General features: G+C 41.4%; 1 protein-coding gene across 1 annotated transcript in view; it reads right to left on the bottom strand.

Annotated features, from left to right (window-relative positions):
* The window catches only part of LOC139463867 (uncharacterized), a 55,079-nt gene that overhangs the window by 14,894 nt on the left and 22,379 nt on the right, over nucleotides 1-17,806 (bottom strand). The window contains exons 19-33 of the mRNA XM_071245264.1: nucleotides 17,258-17,512; nucleotides 14,596-14,800; nucleotides 13,277-13,455; nucleotides 12,171-12,338; nucleotides 11,587-11,709; nucleotides 10,434-10,559; nucleotides 8,986-9,096; nucleotides 7,431-7,547; nucleotides 6,620-6,871; nucleotides 6,247-6,372; nucleotides 4,309-4,434; nucleotides 3,385-3,516; nucleotides 2,638-2,769; nucleotides 1,580-1,837; nucleotides 555-677 (exon numbers count right to left, since the gene is read on the bottom strand). Coding sequence (XP_071101365.1) covers nucleotides 555-677; nucleotides 1,580-1,837; nucleotides 2,638-2,769; nucleotides 3,385-3,516; nucleotides 4,309-4,434; nucleotides 6,247-6,372; nucleotides 6,620-6,871; nucleotides 7,431-7,547; nucleotides 8,986-9,096; nucleotides 10,434-10,559; nucleotides 11,587-11,709; nucleotides 12,171-12,338; nucleotides 13,277-13,455; nucleotides 14,596-14,800; nucleotides 17,258-17,512 — 2,433 coding nt within the window. The remainder of the gene's footprint in view (nucleotides 1-554; nucleotides 678-1,579; nucleotides 1,838-2,637; nucleotides 2,770-3,384; nucleotides 3,517-4,308; nucleotides 4,435-6,246; nucleotides 6,373-6,619; nucleotides 6,872-7,430; nucleotides 7,548-8,985; nucleotides 9,097-10,433; nucleotides 10,560-11,586; nucleotides 11,710-12,170; nucleotides 12,339-13,276; nucleotides 13,456-14,595; nucleotides 14,801-17,257; nucleotides 17,513-17,806) is intronic.

Genomic DNA, 17,806 nt, shown 5'->3' on the forward strand with positions numbered 1-17,806 from the left:
AAATAAAGTAAATATATTAACTGGCATGGTGTCGGATGACGAGCACTCATTACTGTATATTCCTGCCATAGTAACCGACCAATTCACCCTTTAACCTGTTTTTTTGTTGTCAAGGGCTAGCAGCGCCACTGGGTCTGCATTTTCATTTCCATGAATGTTTGTGAGAAGCGGGATCCAACAAAGCTCTCTACCCGCTACCCTTGATCCGATAGTTTTGTATATTCATGCATTTAGAAGAGATACAGATAAGGAAGATAAGTTATGGATGTCAACTTCTTTATTATGAGGAACACAATGTTTCGGATTCACTTGATGAAGGAGTAATGGTACTTCGAAACGTTGTGTTCCTCATAAAAATGAAAGTTGACATCCATGAATTCTTTTCTTCATTTGAATGTAGGTAACAGCTAGGAGATTTTCTGTGTAATCAGCGATATAGTTTGTTGTTCTAAACTATCTGACTGTTGGGACATCTGACTAATGGTAGCTCACCGAATAATCACCAGCCGTAATAATGAAATTGAATAATGAAGGCAGAAGACTCTGAATCTCACCCATGCAGGAGCCCTTGCCTTCCTTGATGAAACCAGGCCTGCAGCTGCACAGATAGCTCCCTACAGTGTTCCGACAATCCTGATCACATAGATTGTCTGCAGCCTCCGAACACTCGTCAATATCTGCGAAAGAAGCATGGTGCATTTTAATAATAACCGTGATTGGAATTATAGTATCTTGGTCACCAATGTTTTCCAGTTAAACACAGAGCTCCCGATACGCTGTGTCTTTGCGTATATTGCGCAAAACAAATCAGAGTTGTGTACAAATACGTTTGAACACCCCCACCCCACCCCCCCCCACCCCCCCCCCCCCACACACACACACATAAAACAAACAAAGCAACAAGCAAGATCAACAACAACAAACATAAAACAAAACAAACAACAAACCAAACAGAAACCAGCAAAAAAACCAACCCCACCCCCCCCCAAAAAAAACAACAACAATAGTATAACAACAATGCATATTTACCCACTGTATCCTTTTCAACTAGCGTACCTGTATTTCTTTAAAGATCTTTGTTTACAAGCAAAACTCATGAAGTTTGAACTGCAGTGAATAATGCATGAATCCCGCTTATTGTTAATTAAGTGGTAAACTGGCCTACATCACCAGTTCGGCGTCAAACAACAAACAAACAAAACAATCATTAAGCTGACTCGCCGTCATATAATTGAAGCACTGTTCTGAGGTAAATTCACCTACAACCCCATAACGACCCGTGAAGATCCAGGTTACAAAAGGTCTTTAGGAACTCATGCTTGTCGTAAGAGGCGATTAACGGGATTGGGTTGTCAGGCTCGCTGACTAGGTTGATGCATGTCATCGTATCCCAATTACGTTTATCGATGCTCATCATATTAATCACTGGATTGTCTTGTCCAGACTCGATTATTTTTAGGCCGTCGTCATATAGCTGGAATATTGCTGAGTGCGACGTTGAGCAACAAACAAACAACCCCATAACATTGGTCTGTGACACTGTCAACAAAGCTTTGCACTGGTCACTCTTCAGACTCACCTTCGCAAGTGCTGGCATTAGCGGAGAGCCCGTAGCCTGTGCGGCATATGCACCTGTAAGACCCAGGGGTGTTGAGGCAGTCGGAGATGGCCAGAAATGTCGCTGTGGAGGAACACTCGTCGACATCATCCTGGCACTTGTCCCCTGTCCACCCTTGGTCACAGACACACCCCTTGACCTTGTCACACCACCTTGTCCCCAGGTGTTCACAGTCACAGTTGTTGGCACAGTTCTCACCCCAGTGGTAGTCGTCGCAGGCTGCAACAGAAAACAAATACACCTGTACACTTATTTTTGAGTTTCTGAGATGGGTTATCACCGATTTGAACAGTATTGCAGTTATATCACGGCGTGTCAGCTTAATGTGGGAAGAAAGCCAGAAGTGACGTAGGTCTTAGACATTTACCACTTTGGTGAAACCCACGTGAACGGGTATGGTGCTGGAAAACCTAGAAACATTATCGGGGCGAAGCAAGATTCGAACCCATGAGCATAGGTTTCTTCACAGCAATTTGCGGCGCCTTAGACGACTGGGCCACCCGTACACAACAACAGCCCTTTAGTCTGCAAAGCCTGTTTCGACTGTTGGGAACATCAAAATATAATTAAGGAATATTACCACGCCAACATATTCGTTGATAACGAGATGTGTTATTCTGGACGATTACCCGGCAAAATATCACATCTATATGATGGCGGCCTGTAAATAATCGAGTAATGGACCTTACAATCCAATGATTGACATAAGCATCGATCCACGCAATTGGGATACGATGACATGCACCAACCAAGTCAGTCAGCCTGACCACCCGATCCCGTTAGTCGCCTCTTACGACAAGCATGGGTGGCTGAAGACCAATTCTAACCCTATTCTAACGGGCAATAATATCCGAATTAACGAGGTTCCACAGTAATTGGAAACTTTTGGCATATGTTTTTTCATTTTTTACATATATTATGCACAACTATATATGTATATCTTAACGATGATTGATTGACAAACATGTCGCTCTTGTATTCGAGATTACGAGATATTTTGATCTATTTTCAGAACTTACAAACACATGTTCGGCCATTGTTGTCAAGCCTTGAACCAGCTGTACACCTGCAGGTATACGACCCTGGGGTGTTTGTGCAGGTGTCTTTGTTCGTACACAGGTTCAGTGTGTCATCGAAACACTCATCGATGTCTGCAGAAATACAACAAACAGTGTGTAACAAGCATTTAACGTTGTCATCATATTATAACTTCAATGTGAGTACGCTAAACATTTATTCTGCATTTTATGTATAGAGTGACTCGATCTTATTGTGTAAAGATCATGCAGTATGTGTCGAGGAAGACCAGGTAACAATTCAAACGTTGTATTCAAACTGGAGCGCCCGAGATCCACACAGCGTCACGCCCAATTCCCTTGTATCGTTGCTGGTGAACTTCTTCCAACGCTAATTCTATGTCACAGTTCGTAAGTTTGAAAGTTTACATTGCACAAGTTTTTGTCTAGAAGATGAATATGTGTTTAGAAACTTTCACAATGGAAGAATGCATGCATTCTGTATTTTGGATACTTGAGCCATGCAATACAGAAAGAACCGAATGTTCTGTCAAATGACATAATTTATACGCCGTACCTAGTATTTACACTATGTTCTAATCTACTACTATTAATATTTTTAATGACATTATGAAAACGGAAGATCACAGCAGTCGATGACACAGCAGTAAACGGTAACTTCAACGTTTTGATAAGCCTACTGTCAATCTGACAGAGAGCCGGGCTCAATAGATGCATGAATCGTCTCACCTGTGCACGTTTGAAGGTCTGATCCGAGGAAGTAACCTCGGTTGCAACGACAAACAGAGTTGCCGTCCACCACGGTGCAGTAGTGGGTGCAGTTCAGCGTCAGGCCTTCACAGGGGTCTGTCTCATCAAGATCTATAATGTTACAGTGTCATTTTTTATAACATTGGTGTTTCTGGTGACATGACCTGGCAAAGGCGGGTCGGTTGGCTGGCAATATTTAATCTATATATTTTGAATTTTAAATCATAATTGTTAACGACATATATTCCCAATTTATTTCGCGATAATTTCTTATGGACCGGAATGATTTTTCGGTTGCAGCAATGTGCAGTTGTACATGGGTTCCTTTAAACATTAATATTCCTATGTAGCTTATGTCATGTAATAATTAACCTCGGTATGTTCTGAGTGAGTGAGATGGGTTTAACGCCGCTTTTAACAGTATTCCAGTTATATCGCAGCGTGTCAGCTTAATGTGGGAGGAAAGCCCGAAGTGATGCAGGTCTCAGACGTTTACCACTTCGGTGAAACCCACGAGCACGTGTATGGTGCTGACAAACCTAGAAACATAATCGGGGCGAACCGGGATTCGAACCCTCAATCATAGGTTTCTGGCGTGCCCAAAGGGCGCACCTCTGCACAGCGAATGACGGCGCCTGAGATGACTGGGCCACCCGTGCCCCTCGGCATGTTATGATGTGTGAGAGCCTATCTGTAAACTCCTCATTATAGACGCTATACAAACAGACATATAATGACTTGTCATTAGGAAGAACTTTGTTTTTTGTCTTCGAAAGGAGGGTCCCTTTTATCAAATTATGGACCCATTATGTATCTTTAGACATCCGGTGAAGAATTCGTGTTTTAAACCAGAGGCAAAGGAACAACTACCAAACAGAATTTAATGCCCTCTGTGAAGGTCACCTTTAGTGCACGTCCTTCTGTCGTCGTTGAGGGTGTGTCCAATGGCGCAGTAACAGTTGTAGCTGCCGTTCTTGTTGACACACGAGTGTTCACAGTTAGCCTGGCCGTTGTCACACTCGTCAATGTCTGGAGCAGATACATATTTTTGATAACACCTGTTGGATATTCATACATGCACAATCAAACGCATTGAACCACACTTAGCATTCAGCATCAGTTTCAACATATTGGGACAGTCATGCACCACCATAATCACTGAATATCATTGAATCATAATTATCATTTAACAACTGAGTATCAACATAAACATGAGAAATGCATACACCACCATTAAACTGAAAATCATCGAACCATTCGTGCATCATCATAATATCTAAAAACCACACTTGCATTTAACATGCAAGCTTCGTCAGAATAATTCAATTTTAAACATCACCCAATACCCTGTCGAGCTAACCATAATGAAAAAAAGGATGTTTCTCAATCAAGAATTCTACATAAATCATGAAATGAATTTATTATCAGCGTAATCACGAATATTTTTAAATGTTGAAAAGTTTCTTTCTAAGCAAGTGCGGAAACACTTTGGTGGTGTAAAAGATATCAACTGGAACGTTTACTTGCAAAAACAAAGTCAGCACCTTCACCGTCAATTCCCCAAAGCTCCCCAAATGGTAATATACTATGTAGTTTCTGTCCGAAATCAATACTTCCAGATCTTGCCCTATTCAAGACAACTTCTCAAAGATCAAAGTTTCAAGACTGCGCAAGTACAAGCAGCAGTAACCTCGAAGACGACCTTGGCCTTTGATAGACATGTCACCAACGTTGTCTGCGGTACTATTTGTAAAATCAAAAATGCAAAGAGTGTAGAGGAACCAATGCCTCAGAAACTGATAATGGTATAACACTGTTTTACAAAGGACCGAACGTTGACTATTGACTCATGTTGACCAAACCTTTCCAAAACAGGGCCTAATCCTTCAGGAGGTATATATAGTTTACCGATAAATGCACTGATAACTTTTGAGAATGTATAACCACAAACGTTTTATTGAGAACTTCCTGTCTTGTGACTTTTGCCTTCTCATAACATGTGCCAAACGAAACCCACTAGGTGACGAAAGAATAATATCTAATTTCAATGATCTTTGAGTAGTTGCTGTTAGAAAAATCACCGACTGTGGTGGAGACAGTCAAAATCTAACAAAACCCAATTGTTGTCCCATTGTAAGGGGCCGCAAGGAATGTAAAACATACATCACAACCTTTTCATGAGAAAATGGTAACAACATGCAGTCTATTTCTTATAAACGTACAGAAATGAACTGATAATTACAGTAATAAAGTCCATTCATGTCGCGCCTCATTCCATTTACCAAGTTAGTGCTCATAGGACGACACTACTGTTACCCTGGAATTTGGATCAGTTTTCACTTAAAATATACTCACCACTCTGTGAAATATACGTATATAGAACGTCAACGCCAGAGAATAACCAGTCTCGATTATCCAACGACACAAATTCCATTGGGTGTCAAAGGCAAAAAAGACGTTCAAAATTATTTGAATGGATCACTAAAAAATCAGAGATGATACAATCTGTTGTATGAGACGGAAGAAATCACAGAAGTTTACAGTCCCAATTTACTATCTTATCCTACCGGGTACCAATTAACCACTGGGTGAACAGACGCATATTTCTAACAAAGACGCCTGCCTAAGGAGACATACATATTACCTGCGTTTCAATGTGGGGCAGAATCGACGCCCTAGAAATACCCAGGAATCAGTGGACAGACCAACCATGTGCCACCAATACTACCCTCAACTGTTGTAACGGTAACAAGCAAAAACGCAACTCAAACTTCAGAGGAGATTAATCAGTGTACGAACAAAAACACCCTAATCACAGTTAAAGTAGGTATGTTTCCTTACCAGAGCATATATCACCATCTTTCTTGAAGCCAACATCACAGTCACAGGTGTAAGAGCCATTGACGTTGTTGCAGACGGAGTTGGCGGGGCAGGCGGTAGTATCGTCATCCTCACACTCGTTGATGTCTGAATTCAGAAGTACAACCATTGCATGCGTCAAGAGGTTTAAGTACAAATGACCTGATATTCACATTATAAATAAAATCTGGAACAAATGCGCATTGTGAAGGATTGCAAGGAGTGCATGACATTGCAGACTGTGGACTAGAGAATTAGTGAATTAAATACTCTTTTTGAAATACTTGGCGCCTCGTACCTAACAGTAAAGCGTGGTTATGGTTATCTCAGGCTATACATCAGCATTAACTCCTACCTATACAGTCAAACCCATCCTCGGTGTAGCCTGGCGGACAGGAACATATGTAGGCATCTTCCGTGTCGTTACATATCTGTTTGGACCCACAGATGGTGAGGTTCATCTCGCATTCGTTGACGTTCCCGTCGCAGTTAACCCCTGTCTCCCCAGCCTGGCATAGACAGCCAAGGGCAGGGTCACACATAAAGCCTTGACCTTGACATTCGCACGTGAAATTGCATTCGACGCCCCATCTCGGAAAACCACATTCTGAAAATAATTGTCACATTGTGTTTGAAATGAATTCATTTATTAAAGGTACCAAAAAGAAATAGGAACTTTAGGAACTCTTTGAAAGGGGAGGCTAAAAGCGTCGGGACGGCCTATTGGTTGATTAAATGTCATCATACATAGCTCGTAATATCAATCACAGATTTGTCTGGTCCAGACTCCATTACTACAGTATATTCCTCGGTATATATAAATCAATATATTTTCGGGAAAGAGCAGGTTTCCAGCACTCCATGACAAGTATACTACTAAAACAAGTTGAGGACCAATCGATTCATAACACAATAGTTAATTTCTCATGACAGATTAACTGTAGAAATATGAAAGAAAGGGGTGGCCCTTAACTATATTATGGGTAGTATATAAACAATACTCGTTTGTTTGTGTGTGACCTGGATGCTTGTGCTATCAACCACTGGTTTTCCTAACCAATACTCGAATGCATAAAGGTCGATGTGTTTACCAGTATATTGCTAACATTCACACTCTCATTAAACACAAGTGTTTGCTAAAGAGACTATTTGTGTAGGGTACTCACTGAGACATGACTGCTTGTCTGAATCGAGTCTAAAGCCTGCGTTGCAGGAGCACGAGTAGCTGCCGCTGGTGTTGGTGCAGATCTGGGAGCAGAGGTTGTTCTGACATTCGTCGATATCTAGAAACACGCAGTTCACACATCGCGAGCACGCTGGATGTAACGTCATTTAGAAGTGTATTTCAGTAATACCAAGTCGAAATCCCAAATGACGAAAAGTGGTTGACTTTTGTGAATCACGAACACGGGAATGGTATAGCCGGACCAAGGATCATAGTTGGGGCTCACCAACGATCAATCCTGGCACATCTAAGGGACGCAACTCGTCTCACTAATTAGGACACGTTACACCCTTGCGTAATTCTTGCGCACACTGAGCCTCCCTTGACAACAGTAGCGAGTGAGTGAGTGAGTGAGTGAGTGAGTTAGTTGGGTTTAACGCCACTCTAAACACTATTCCAGTTATATCACGGCGTGTCAGCTTAATGTTGGAGGAAAGCCAAAAGTGATGCAGGTCTGAGACGTTTACCACTTTGATGAAACCCACGAGCACGGGTAAGGTGCAGACAAATCAAGAAACATAATTGGGAAGAACCGGGATTCGAACCCACAATCATAGGTTTCTGGCCTGCGTAAAGGACGTATAATACGATTTGTGTCATATATACATCTGAATATTTACAGACCGCCGCCATATAGCTGGCATATTGCTGAGTGCGGCGTTAAACAACAAATAAATAAACAAATACACAAAGAAACAACTACTACTGATTACTACTGGTAGTAGTAATAGCAAAATAAGTAGACAAAGTCATCGATATCCCTGCAATGGTAAATAGTTGTAGTGAAGTTGTCAACTGGTTTATATGAATCATAAACTCGAAAAATAAGTTTAAAAAAATTCCAAACTATCACAAGGCACAAGTTGTCATGGAAACTCGAAAAATATTTTTTTCGAAAATCCCAAACTATCAAAAGGCACCAGTTTACCACTACACCAATCTATGTGTCAAGTTTGGTGAAGAAGTATTGTACGGTTTTCAAAATCTCCACCGGAAACGAAATCTTGCACGGACGAATGGGATGGGCGTTGACCATCTTAATGCCCCCGCAAAACGGGTTGCAGAGGGTAAAAAGGCCATGATAGTGATATAAGGTGACAATTGACCTGCTTCTAAACCACCTATTAAGGAGCTTGATGTGTCAACAAAATATATTTGTAAAATAAGTTTCTCAGACGGAAATTTCTTGCAGTGCCAACCAAAACTTTATTTTTCAACATTATTACCAATATTAATCATTTTAACAGCTCCAGTTAACAGAATAAATGATCTTAGTACATTATCTCATCAGATTATAGGTCACAAATTGCTCCGTTGCGCTGAAATTGAATCCGTTATGATCCTACGTAAATTTTCAGCTCATACACCCTCTGAACAATATGTAACCAACAAGGATAGGATCTCCAAATCAAATCAAATGTTACTGGTATATAAAGTTGAACACACAACTGCACGTCTAAGAATTCAAAGCTCTACAAACGATCGTGCTGACATACCTATACATGTTGCATTGTCATCGCCAAGTTTATAGCCTGATTTACATGCGCACGTTCTGGCGGTGGTGTCACACACCTGGCTGCAGTCCAGGCCGTTACACTCTTGTGGGGCTAGAAAATATAGAGTAATGACATTGTATTGAACACTTGTTGAATAAGCATTGGGGATCCATGGAGGTTCACCCAGATCTTAGTATTAGTTACCCGGGGTGATTCCTGGGAAGTTTAGGTCCCCAGTGTTCCATGTTTGTCGTAAGATCTGACTTAAGATGACCCAGGGGTCCATCCATATAATATCAATCTCAATTCAGTTATGACAAATACCCTGGAACCAATCGTCACAAAACCTCTGTTTTGAGTCTTAGAATGACACGGGCCAAGAAAAGACACCCGATCAAATGAGACTGTTCTTTCGCGATTAAAACTGACAAGACTTTTGGTACTCGATTCGACTTTTGCGTGCCGCAACAAATACAACAGGAACTTCTTGTAGGAATCTGGTGAGTGGGCGAGTGAATGAGTGGGTTGGCTTTAACGCTGCTTTAAGGTGTATTCCAGTTACGTCATGGCGTGTCAACTTGATGTGAGATGAGTGCCCGAAGTGATGCAGGTCTGAGACATTTACCACTTCGGTGAAACCCACGAACACGGGTATGGTGCTGACAAACCTAGAAACATAATCGGCGAGAACCGAGATTCAAACCCACAATCATAGATTCTGGAGTGCCCAAGGGACACAACTCTGCACAGCGAGTCGCGGCGCCTTAGGACTTCCATCTTCTATATATATATATATACGTGTGTGTGTGTGTGTGTGTGTGTGTGTGTGTGTGTGTGTGTAATCGTGCACCGATGTCGTAGATCGATGTTTACGCCTTCAGTGACTAGTGTGCCTGGTCCACACTCCATTATTTACAGGCCGTCGTGATGAAGCTGGAATATATTGTGGACTGCGACTTTGAACAATACACAACAAGAAGCGGGCATCACATTGTACGCGTATCGGCGTCAAACACGGGCCTTATTGTGATGGGCCTCTTCGCGCTATGAAATTCTGAAGCGTGAGAATAGGCTTCAAATGAAAGCAATGAATGTACCAGATGTCATGATGTACCGCTCCTTTAATGTATTTTCATTGCTAGCCCACTGAAATACCACGCCGTAGATTAACGTGGATACCCCACTCAGATACAGCATACCGACTCCCAGCCGTCCAGTCCTTGTTTATCCCCTTAATGCTGAACGCAGGCAGGGTAACAAGAAGAACCATCTTTGAAAGTCTTCTGGTATGACGCAACGGGGATCGAACCATCGACTTCCCACTCTCCAAACAGACACTCTATCAACTAGACCACGGAGGCGGTCACCATTTAGAATGTTTAACATTACAACTAAACAGTTTTGTTAAATACAATTCAAACGAAGCATATCATTTTGAAACTACTCACTCCCGTTACATGTTTTGTTGTCAGCTTCGAGGGTGTAGTCGGTGAGACAGTCACAGATGAAACCACCGTCCGTGTTGTTGCATTTATGCTGGCAGTCATGGGACTGCTCAAAACATTCATCAATATCTGTAAATAGATTAGTTTGACATGAAGGCTTTTCAATTGTCATTTCCAAGGCTTTTTAATTGGGTAATTTGCCTTAGTCTGTAAATAGTTTAATAAAAATCCTTCATACTATATATTAGTCGTAAGATCTAAAATGCAGTATCACCATCACAAATTTGACAACAAGATAATTTTCACAACCAACAACATAAAATAGGCCTGTCATACATTCTTCATGGTCTTTCGCACACAAGTCTATCACTGTGAGAAAAAACACTCAAACATCCTTGGTATACATTTTTGCACGTTTTAATACTTTTTTAACAAGTATATATCACTTTGTAGAAATCCAAGGCTTTTCAAGTCCTAGTTTTGGTGATTTTCAAGGCTTATCAAGCTGGACACTGAACATCTAGGCTTTAGAAGAAGGACCTACAAAATTCAAGGCCTTTTCAAGCCCGTAACACAGTTGGTTAAGACTGGGTGCCGTATTTCGCTTGGGCAGATCCATTTTTCACCTTCAGTGGTCGCTATATTGCTGAAATAATGCCGATGCGACGTTAAATTTTAACTCACTTACTCACACCTTCACTGAACATGTATAAACAGTCGTGTCCTTTGCATGTGATTCTGAAAGTCAATGGTGTTGAACGCCGCTTTGAAAAGTATTTCAGTTATATCACGGCCTGTCAGCTTTTTTAGAGGAAAACATGAAGTCATTCAGATCTTAGACGTTTTCCACTTCACACTGTTCCCAGCATTTTTCAGTGAGTATGTTTTTCGCTCTCGAATTTTTCTTTGCTATTACTCTGTACATCATATTAAAGCAACACCACTGCGGGGACCCAATATAGCCTGATTAGCAATCAAACATGTGACTTCGCCTTGACAAGCCAACGCTTTGACCATTAGACTACTCTCAAACAAGGTGACTTGTCAATTTATATCTGGCTAATGACCTTGAATATTTCATTCTTATATATTCCAGGGTATTTCCTAAGTGGGTAAAAGTGTGGTTTTAATCCACATGTTTATAACGGGAACTTACCAACACATTGTTTCTCACTGTTCTTCCTGTAGCCAGTTTCACATATGCAAATATAAGACCCGGGAGTGTCCTCACATCGTGAGTTGGCAGTGCAGTTCTGGCCCTGTGCACATTCATCAATATCTATAAAGAAATATTTGTATGAAATGTCAGTAGTTGGTGAAGGTAGAAGAATCACTGCGTTGTTATGGAAATAAACGTCAGCACTAAAGTCACTCATCTATGTTACCATAGCAGCCATGTCACCTTATTTCAGAGATGCAATAAATCTTCATATATAGTAAATAAGGACCCGCGGTAGATGAGCTACAGATGAATCATGAGAATTGAACAATCATAGGATTCTGACACGCCAAAGGGACGCAACTATTAAAATATCGCAATGTGGCTCCTTTGGCGCCTGGGCCACCGCAGTCTGCATTTCACACATGGGACTGAATAGTTCGTGTGTATTTTTATTCTTTTCGCCGCAATATTTAAACTATATGACGGCAGTCTGTAAATACCACACAATCCAGTGATTGACATCCTATGCATCGACCCACGCACCTGGGATATGATAACATGCACCGTCCAACACCTACTTTTACACTCTGCGTTGGTGTCAGAGTCGGATGCATATCCAAGTGAACACGGGGAGCACTTGAAGGGGACACCGCTCTTCGCTTCCTCTTCTGGGTCGACGTCCTGGCACTCGCGGTTGTTGCATACATTGTCTTCACATCCATTCTTGTCTTCGGAACAGTTTGCACCTGCACAGACAATAATCGTGTTAAAACACCACACTGCTGATTAGGAGTTGAAACAACGGTCACGTTCATGTTACTAATAAACAAAGGTTCATAATCAGGGGGATTCTGTAATTGGAATACACGATGAGTGATTCCTACCGAAGCCTTTTTGATAATAAGTTGAAATTTAAAGACACATACTAAGTTGAAATTTAAAGACACATACTAAGTTGAAATTTCAAGACAATGAGCCTAAAATTTCAAGGTAATAAGTTGAAATTTCAAGTTAATATCTTGGAATTTCAACTTATTATCTTGAAACTTCAAGATCATTATCTTTATCAGTACAGGGAGACAGATCGTTATCTTGAAATTTCAACTAAGTATGTGTCTTGAAATTTCAACAAAACTTAAAAAAAACACACCAAAAAACCCATATGGCCCTAATAGGCTTCGCAGATTCCTGCTACAACCAACAAAGATAAGTCTGCACTACGAATTAACCCATGCTCCCATTTTAAAAAGAATGACAAAAACCGATGGCGTTATTCCTTAATTCCTCTTTCTACTTCACTATCCTGTACTCTGTGACGGAAAGAATTCATTCATACAGACACTCGCCTACCTTCCTACTCTTGAATTCTAATATACCAAAATACGCAACAAACAAATACCAAAAAGTATATAACATAAGAAAAATACATACAAAATAATACCCGAACATTAACATCAAACAACACTATAAGTTGTAGCAGGATCACGAGGGGTACATTGGGTCTTAAACGTCTCGCGTAAGGTTTTACACCACGAGCCGGTGGCAGAGCATAAGAGATTTAATCACCTCCTGAGAAATCCCCCCACCCTAGGCGGAATCACGTGGACCAATCAGATCTCATCATTCTGACATGGAGGTATGATAAAAAGAAATATCACCCCACCACCACCTCACCAAGTCTCACCTGTGTAGCCTGTGTCGCATGTGCAGTTAACGGTTTGGAAGAGCGCGTCATTCTCAGATGTGGGGAAGACTTCCGGTGTGGAGTAGTCACACGTCCCATTAGGGCCACACCCTCGACAGTATCTTATTTCCACTTCAATAACAGGAGAATCGGCTCCATTTACATCTGTAGCGACAATTCTGGAATAATAATGAAAGCAGAATATTCACTAGGCTGTTCTCTATGACAATGATAATTTTCATCTCGATTGGGAATTCGAAGGACTTTGATCAGGCAAATGGAATTTTTGTTCCAATTTGTGGTCATGAGTCCGCACGGTGTATATTCACAGGACAGATAACCAGTAATTCTCATAGCTCGCACATTATAAGTACAAGTACTGAGATGTAGATGATGTATTTTGAAATGGAACATTGCTTTGACGGCTTTCGGGAAACGTGACAGTTTGTTCGTATTTTAGGCCATATGCATTCATTATAAACATAATGAAATATATTAAGAAATACCATCTAAATCATCACCAACCCAACATACTATAACGATATGGGGTGATTGGGGTAGTATGTCGTCAAGACGTCAGTTAAAGTTCGATTCTTTGTATGTGGTTACAATAAGGTCAAGCCTAGTTGGACTTGCTGCAAGAGTCCCTTTCTAATCCTCTAGTGCTGAAAGGTGTAACTGAGTTTACACCCAATACTTTCCCAATAACTAATGCGTGAGCACTATCGGCGCTGGTCAAGTCGTTACTATCATTTGAAAACGTGTAAGAAAAAAAACAATGAAATCGTGCGCACTCAAAGTGTTCTTCCCCGTTCCACGACGCGATAGTAGCGCTAAGACGATGGAAGCTGTAATACCTTAACACAGACATACTGACACTATTCAAGTTATTCACGTTCATGTCCCATATGGGGGCACGGGTGGCCCAGTCGTCTAAGGCGCCGCGATTCGCTGTGCAGAGTTGAGTCCCTTGGGCACGCCAGAAACCTATGATTGTGGGTTCGAATCCCGGTTCGCCCCAATTATGTTTCTAGGTTTGTCAGCACCATGCTCCCCGTGCTCGTGCTCGTGCTCGTGGGTTTCACTGAAGTGGTAAACGTCTGAGACCTGCATCACTTCGGGCTTTCCTCCCACATTAAGCTGACACGCCGTGATATAACTGGAATACTGTTAAAAGCGGCGTTAAACCAAACTCACTCACTCACTCATGTCCCATATCAAATCGAAGTTCCAACATGGATTTTAGTGAAACCAGAACAAGATAATTATCAAGGTAATGGACTTCAAATTAATTCGACTTTACTGTAAAATACAATTACGTGATCTTGGTGGGATCGCTGGAGTTGAGTTTCACTCTGGCTTCACCCGAGGTCTCGTTGAGTGTGAAGTCTGACGGCGTGTCACCAACGGTGTAGTATTTGACGGTGTCGTTGTCAGCATCGTTCGCCCCGAATGTCAGCTTGACTTCCTGTCCAGCTTCGATGAGGATCTGAGTGGTGCCGGACAGTGTCGGACTGCGGTTCGCTGATACACATAGCAAGAATAATCTATAACTAATTGTTATTGTTAGTTTCCGTTCATATTATCCAAAGAAGTTAAATATTTAATGTACGATCCGGTGTACGATACAATCTAAGATCCGATGTACGATACAGTGTACGATCCGGTGTACGATACACGGTACGATCCGGTGTACAATACAATGTACGATCCGGTGTACAATACGATGTACGATCCGGTGTACAATACAATGTACGATCCAGTGTAGGATACATTGTACGATCCGGTGTACAATACAATGCACGATCCGGTGTACGCTACAATATACGATCCGGTGTACGATACAATGTACGATCCGGTGTAGGATACACTGTACGATCCGGTGTACGATACACTGTACGATCCGGTGTACGATCCGATGTACGATCCGGTGTACAATACAATGTACGATCCGGTGTACGATACACTGTACGATCCGGTGTACAATACAATGTACGATCCGGTGTACAATACCTTGTATGATCCGGTGTAGGATACATTGTACGATCTGGTGTACGATACAATGTACGATCCGGTGTACAATACAATGTACGATCCGGTGTACAATACACTGTACGATCCGGTGTACAATACAATGTACGATCCGGTGTAGGATACATTGTACGATCCGGTGTACGATACAATGTACGATCCGGTGTACAATACAATGTACGATCCGGTGTAGGATACATTGTACGATCCGGTGTACGATACAATGTACGATACACTGTACGATCCGGTGTACGGTACAGTATACGATCCGTGTACGATACAATGTACGATCCGATGTACGATACACTGTACGATCCGGTGTTCCATCCAATTCGCGATCCAAAACGTTATCAATTATATCTCGCATATTAAACTGCACACATTGATACGAGGAGTGCATGAGTGAGTTAAAATTTAGCGTCCCATCGGCAATATTTCAGCCATATCGTGAAGATAAAATTATACATTAATAACATATATATTAAGACGGTATAAATTCATGTCGTCGAAGGACAGTAAAATAACTACTAGATATATACCCAATTTATATCTAAAACTACTAGGTTACCATAACAAAGATTGCGCTGCACATAACAAGATAAAAAAAACGGGCTATGGATCACCATCAACCAAACCTAGGCCGCCATACTAGGGACCGTAGGGACTGCTACCTGAACGGTTCCCAAGAGGATTTACACTATCGCTTCAGTTGCTGACGACGATACGCAATTTAGCCATCAATTATTGAACACAAATAAACTACGTTTAAAACTGTGGTTGGAATAAAGGTACTTTGATTGATATGGTCTAACATATCCTCTCGGAGTTGTTACGTGGGTACTATATCTATCTCATTTTAACATGCAATGGATGTTTTATGAATGTTTCCATAATGTTTATAGAGTACAACTTGCTATAAGCCTCCAAACGCGATATGTCGCTTTGCAGAGTTGCATCCCTTAGATGTTAGGATCCGCTAGTAATTGGTTCGACATGTACTCGTGGGTTTCACCAAAGCAGTATACCCCAGGCTACAATCTATCACACATGACGTCTCCCTCACACAATAAGCTGAATAAACGCGACAAAACCAATTTCCATAATCAGAAGACCTCTTTGCCGTAAGTCCATTGTACGAGTCCGACTTTATTGTAAGCATGTGTATTTGAAACACTATTACAGTAAACTACGTTTATAACGAACACGCTTATAACAAACTGACGGATATAACGATCTTGCTTTTTTGTCCCGACTATTTGCTGTAGTTATGCTGTATATATGCTTGTAACGAACTACGGTTATAACGAACTAAAATTAGTGGTCCCTTTGAGTTCGTTATAACCGTAGTTTCCTGTAATTAGTGATGAAAAGGTGTTTGCGAAAAGGTAAGTGTTTACTGTAAAACCCATCACAAAGGGAACATATGGGACAAGTCAAAATAAGGAATTGCATCATACATAATTTTTGTCCATGATGTGTCAAATTTGAAAATGTCTTCAACATTTCTAGTATAAAACTTTATGATAGCTTTACTGAGGCCTTGAATGCTGTAACCTTTGTAATCAAACACTTTCTGTGCATGAGTTGTATGACGCTCTTTGAAAGGCCATTGAAAGACCTGCAATCAAATTCCACCTTAGAGTGAGTGACTGAGTATGGTTTTAAGCCGCGGGTGGCATTTTTCGATAAACGTCAAGGCGGGATACACCGTAAATGAGTCTCACACCTGGTACCCATGTGAGGAATCGAACCCCGGGTCTAACTCCTATGAAATAAAATTGAACAAGAGTCGTATGACGCTCTTTTAAATCTTCGTAGAAAGGGCACGTTCGATTGTTTCTCAAACGTTGGGACATGTTGACAGAAAAATTATGGAGCTGCTGAAATATTGCTCCACGAACCCTGTGATATAACAGAAGAGCACTTCAATCATCGTTAAACCCAACTCACATAGATATTTAGTGGTGTTTCGTGCTTCCTCTATCTGGGTGGTAGTTGCTACTGCCAGGTCCTTGTTCCCAGTCACGGCGTAGTCATATATACACTGTGTCTCGTCCTTCCCGCCACACACACCCTCAGCTTCAGCGCGTGTGTCAGCCGCTATATCCTCCTCAAACAGTGGGGTGTAGCTGCTGTTTGTAAATGTAGCGATATCCTCATACGGACCGTAATGGAGAACAGATTCAGTCATATTGGTCAAAGCCCCTGGAAAAGAAAAATAGTACCAGTGCATTGTAGGTCACCGGGTATGTAGTAAAAGCCCCTGGAAACGAAAAAAAATTAGTACCAGTGCATTGGAGGTCACCGGGTATGTAGTAAAAGCCCCTGGAAACGAAATTTTTTTAGTACCAGTGCATTGGAGGTCACCTGGTATGTAGTAAAAGCCCCTGGAAACGAAAGATAGTACCATTGCATTGTAGGTCACCGGGTATGTAGTAAAAGCCCCTGGAAACGAAAAAAATTTAGTACCAATGCATTGTAGGTCACCTGGTATGAAGT

This window comes from Haliotis cracherodii, unplaced genomic scaffold (assembly GCF_022045235.1).
Source record: "Haliotis cracherodii isolate W230 unplaced genomic scaffold, xgHalCrac1.p SCAF_16, whole genome shotgun sequence".
NCBI lineage: Eukaryota > Metazoa > Mollusca > Gastropoda > Lepetellida > Haliotidae > Haliotis > Haliotis cracherodii.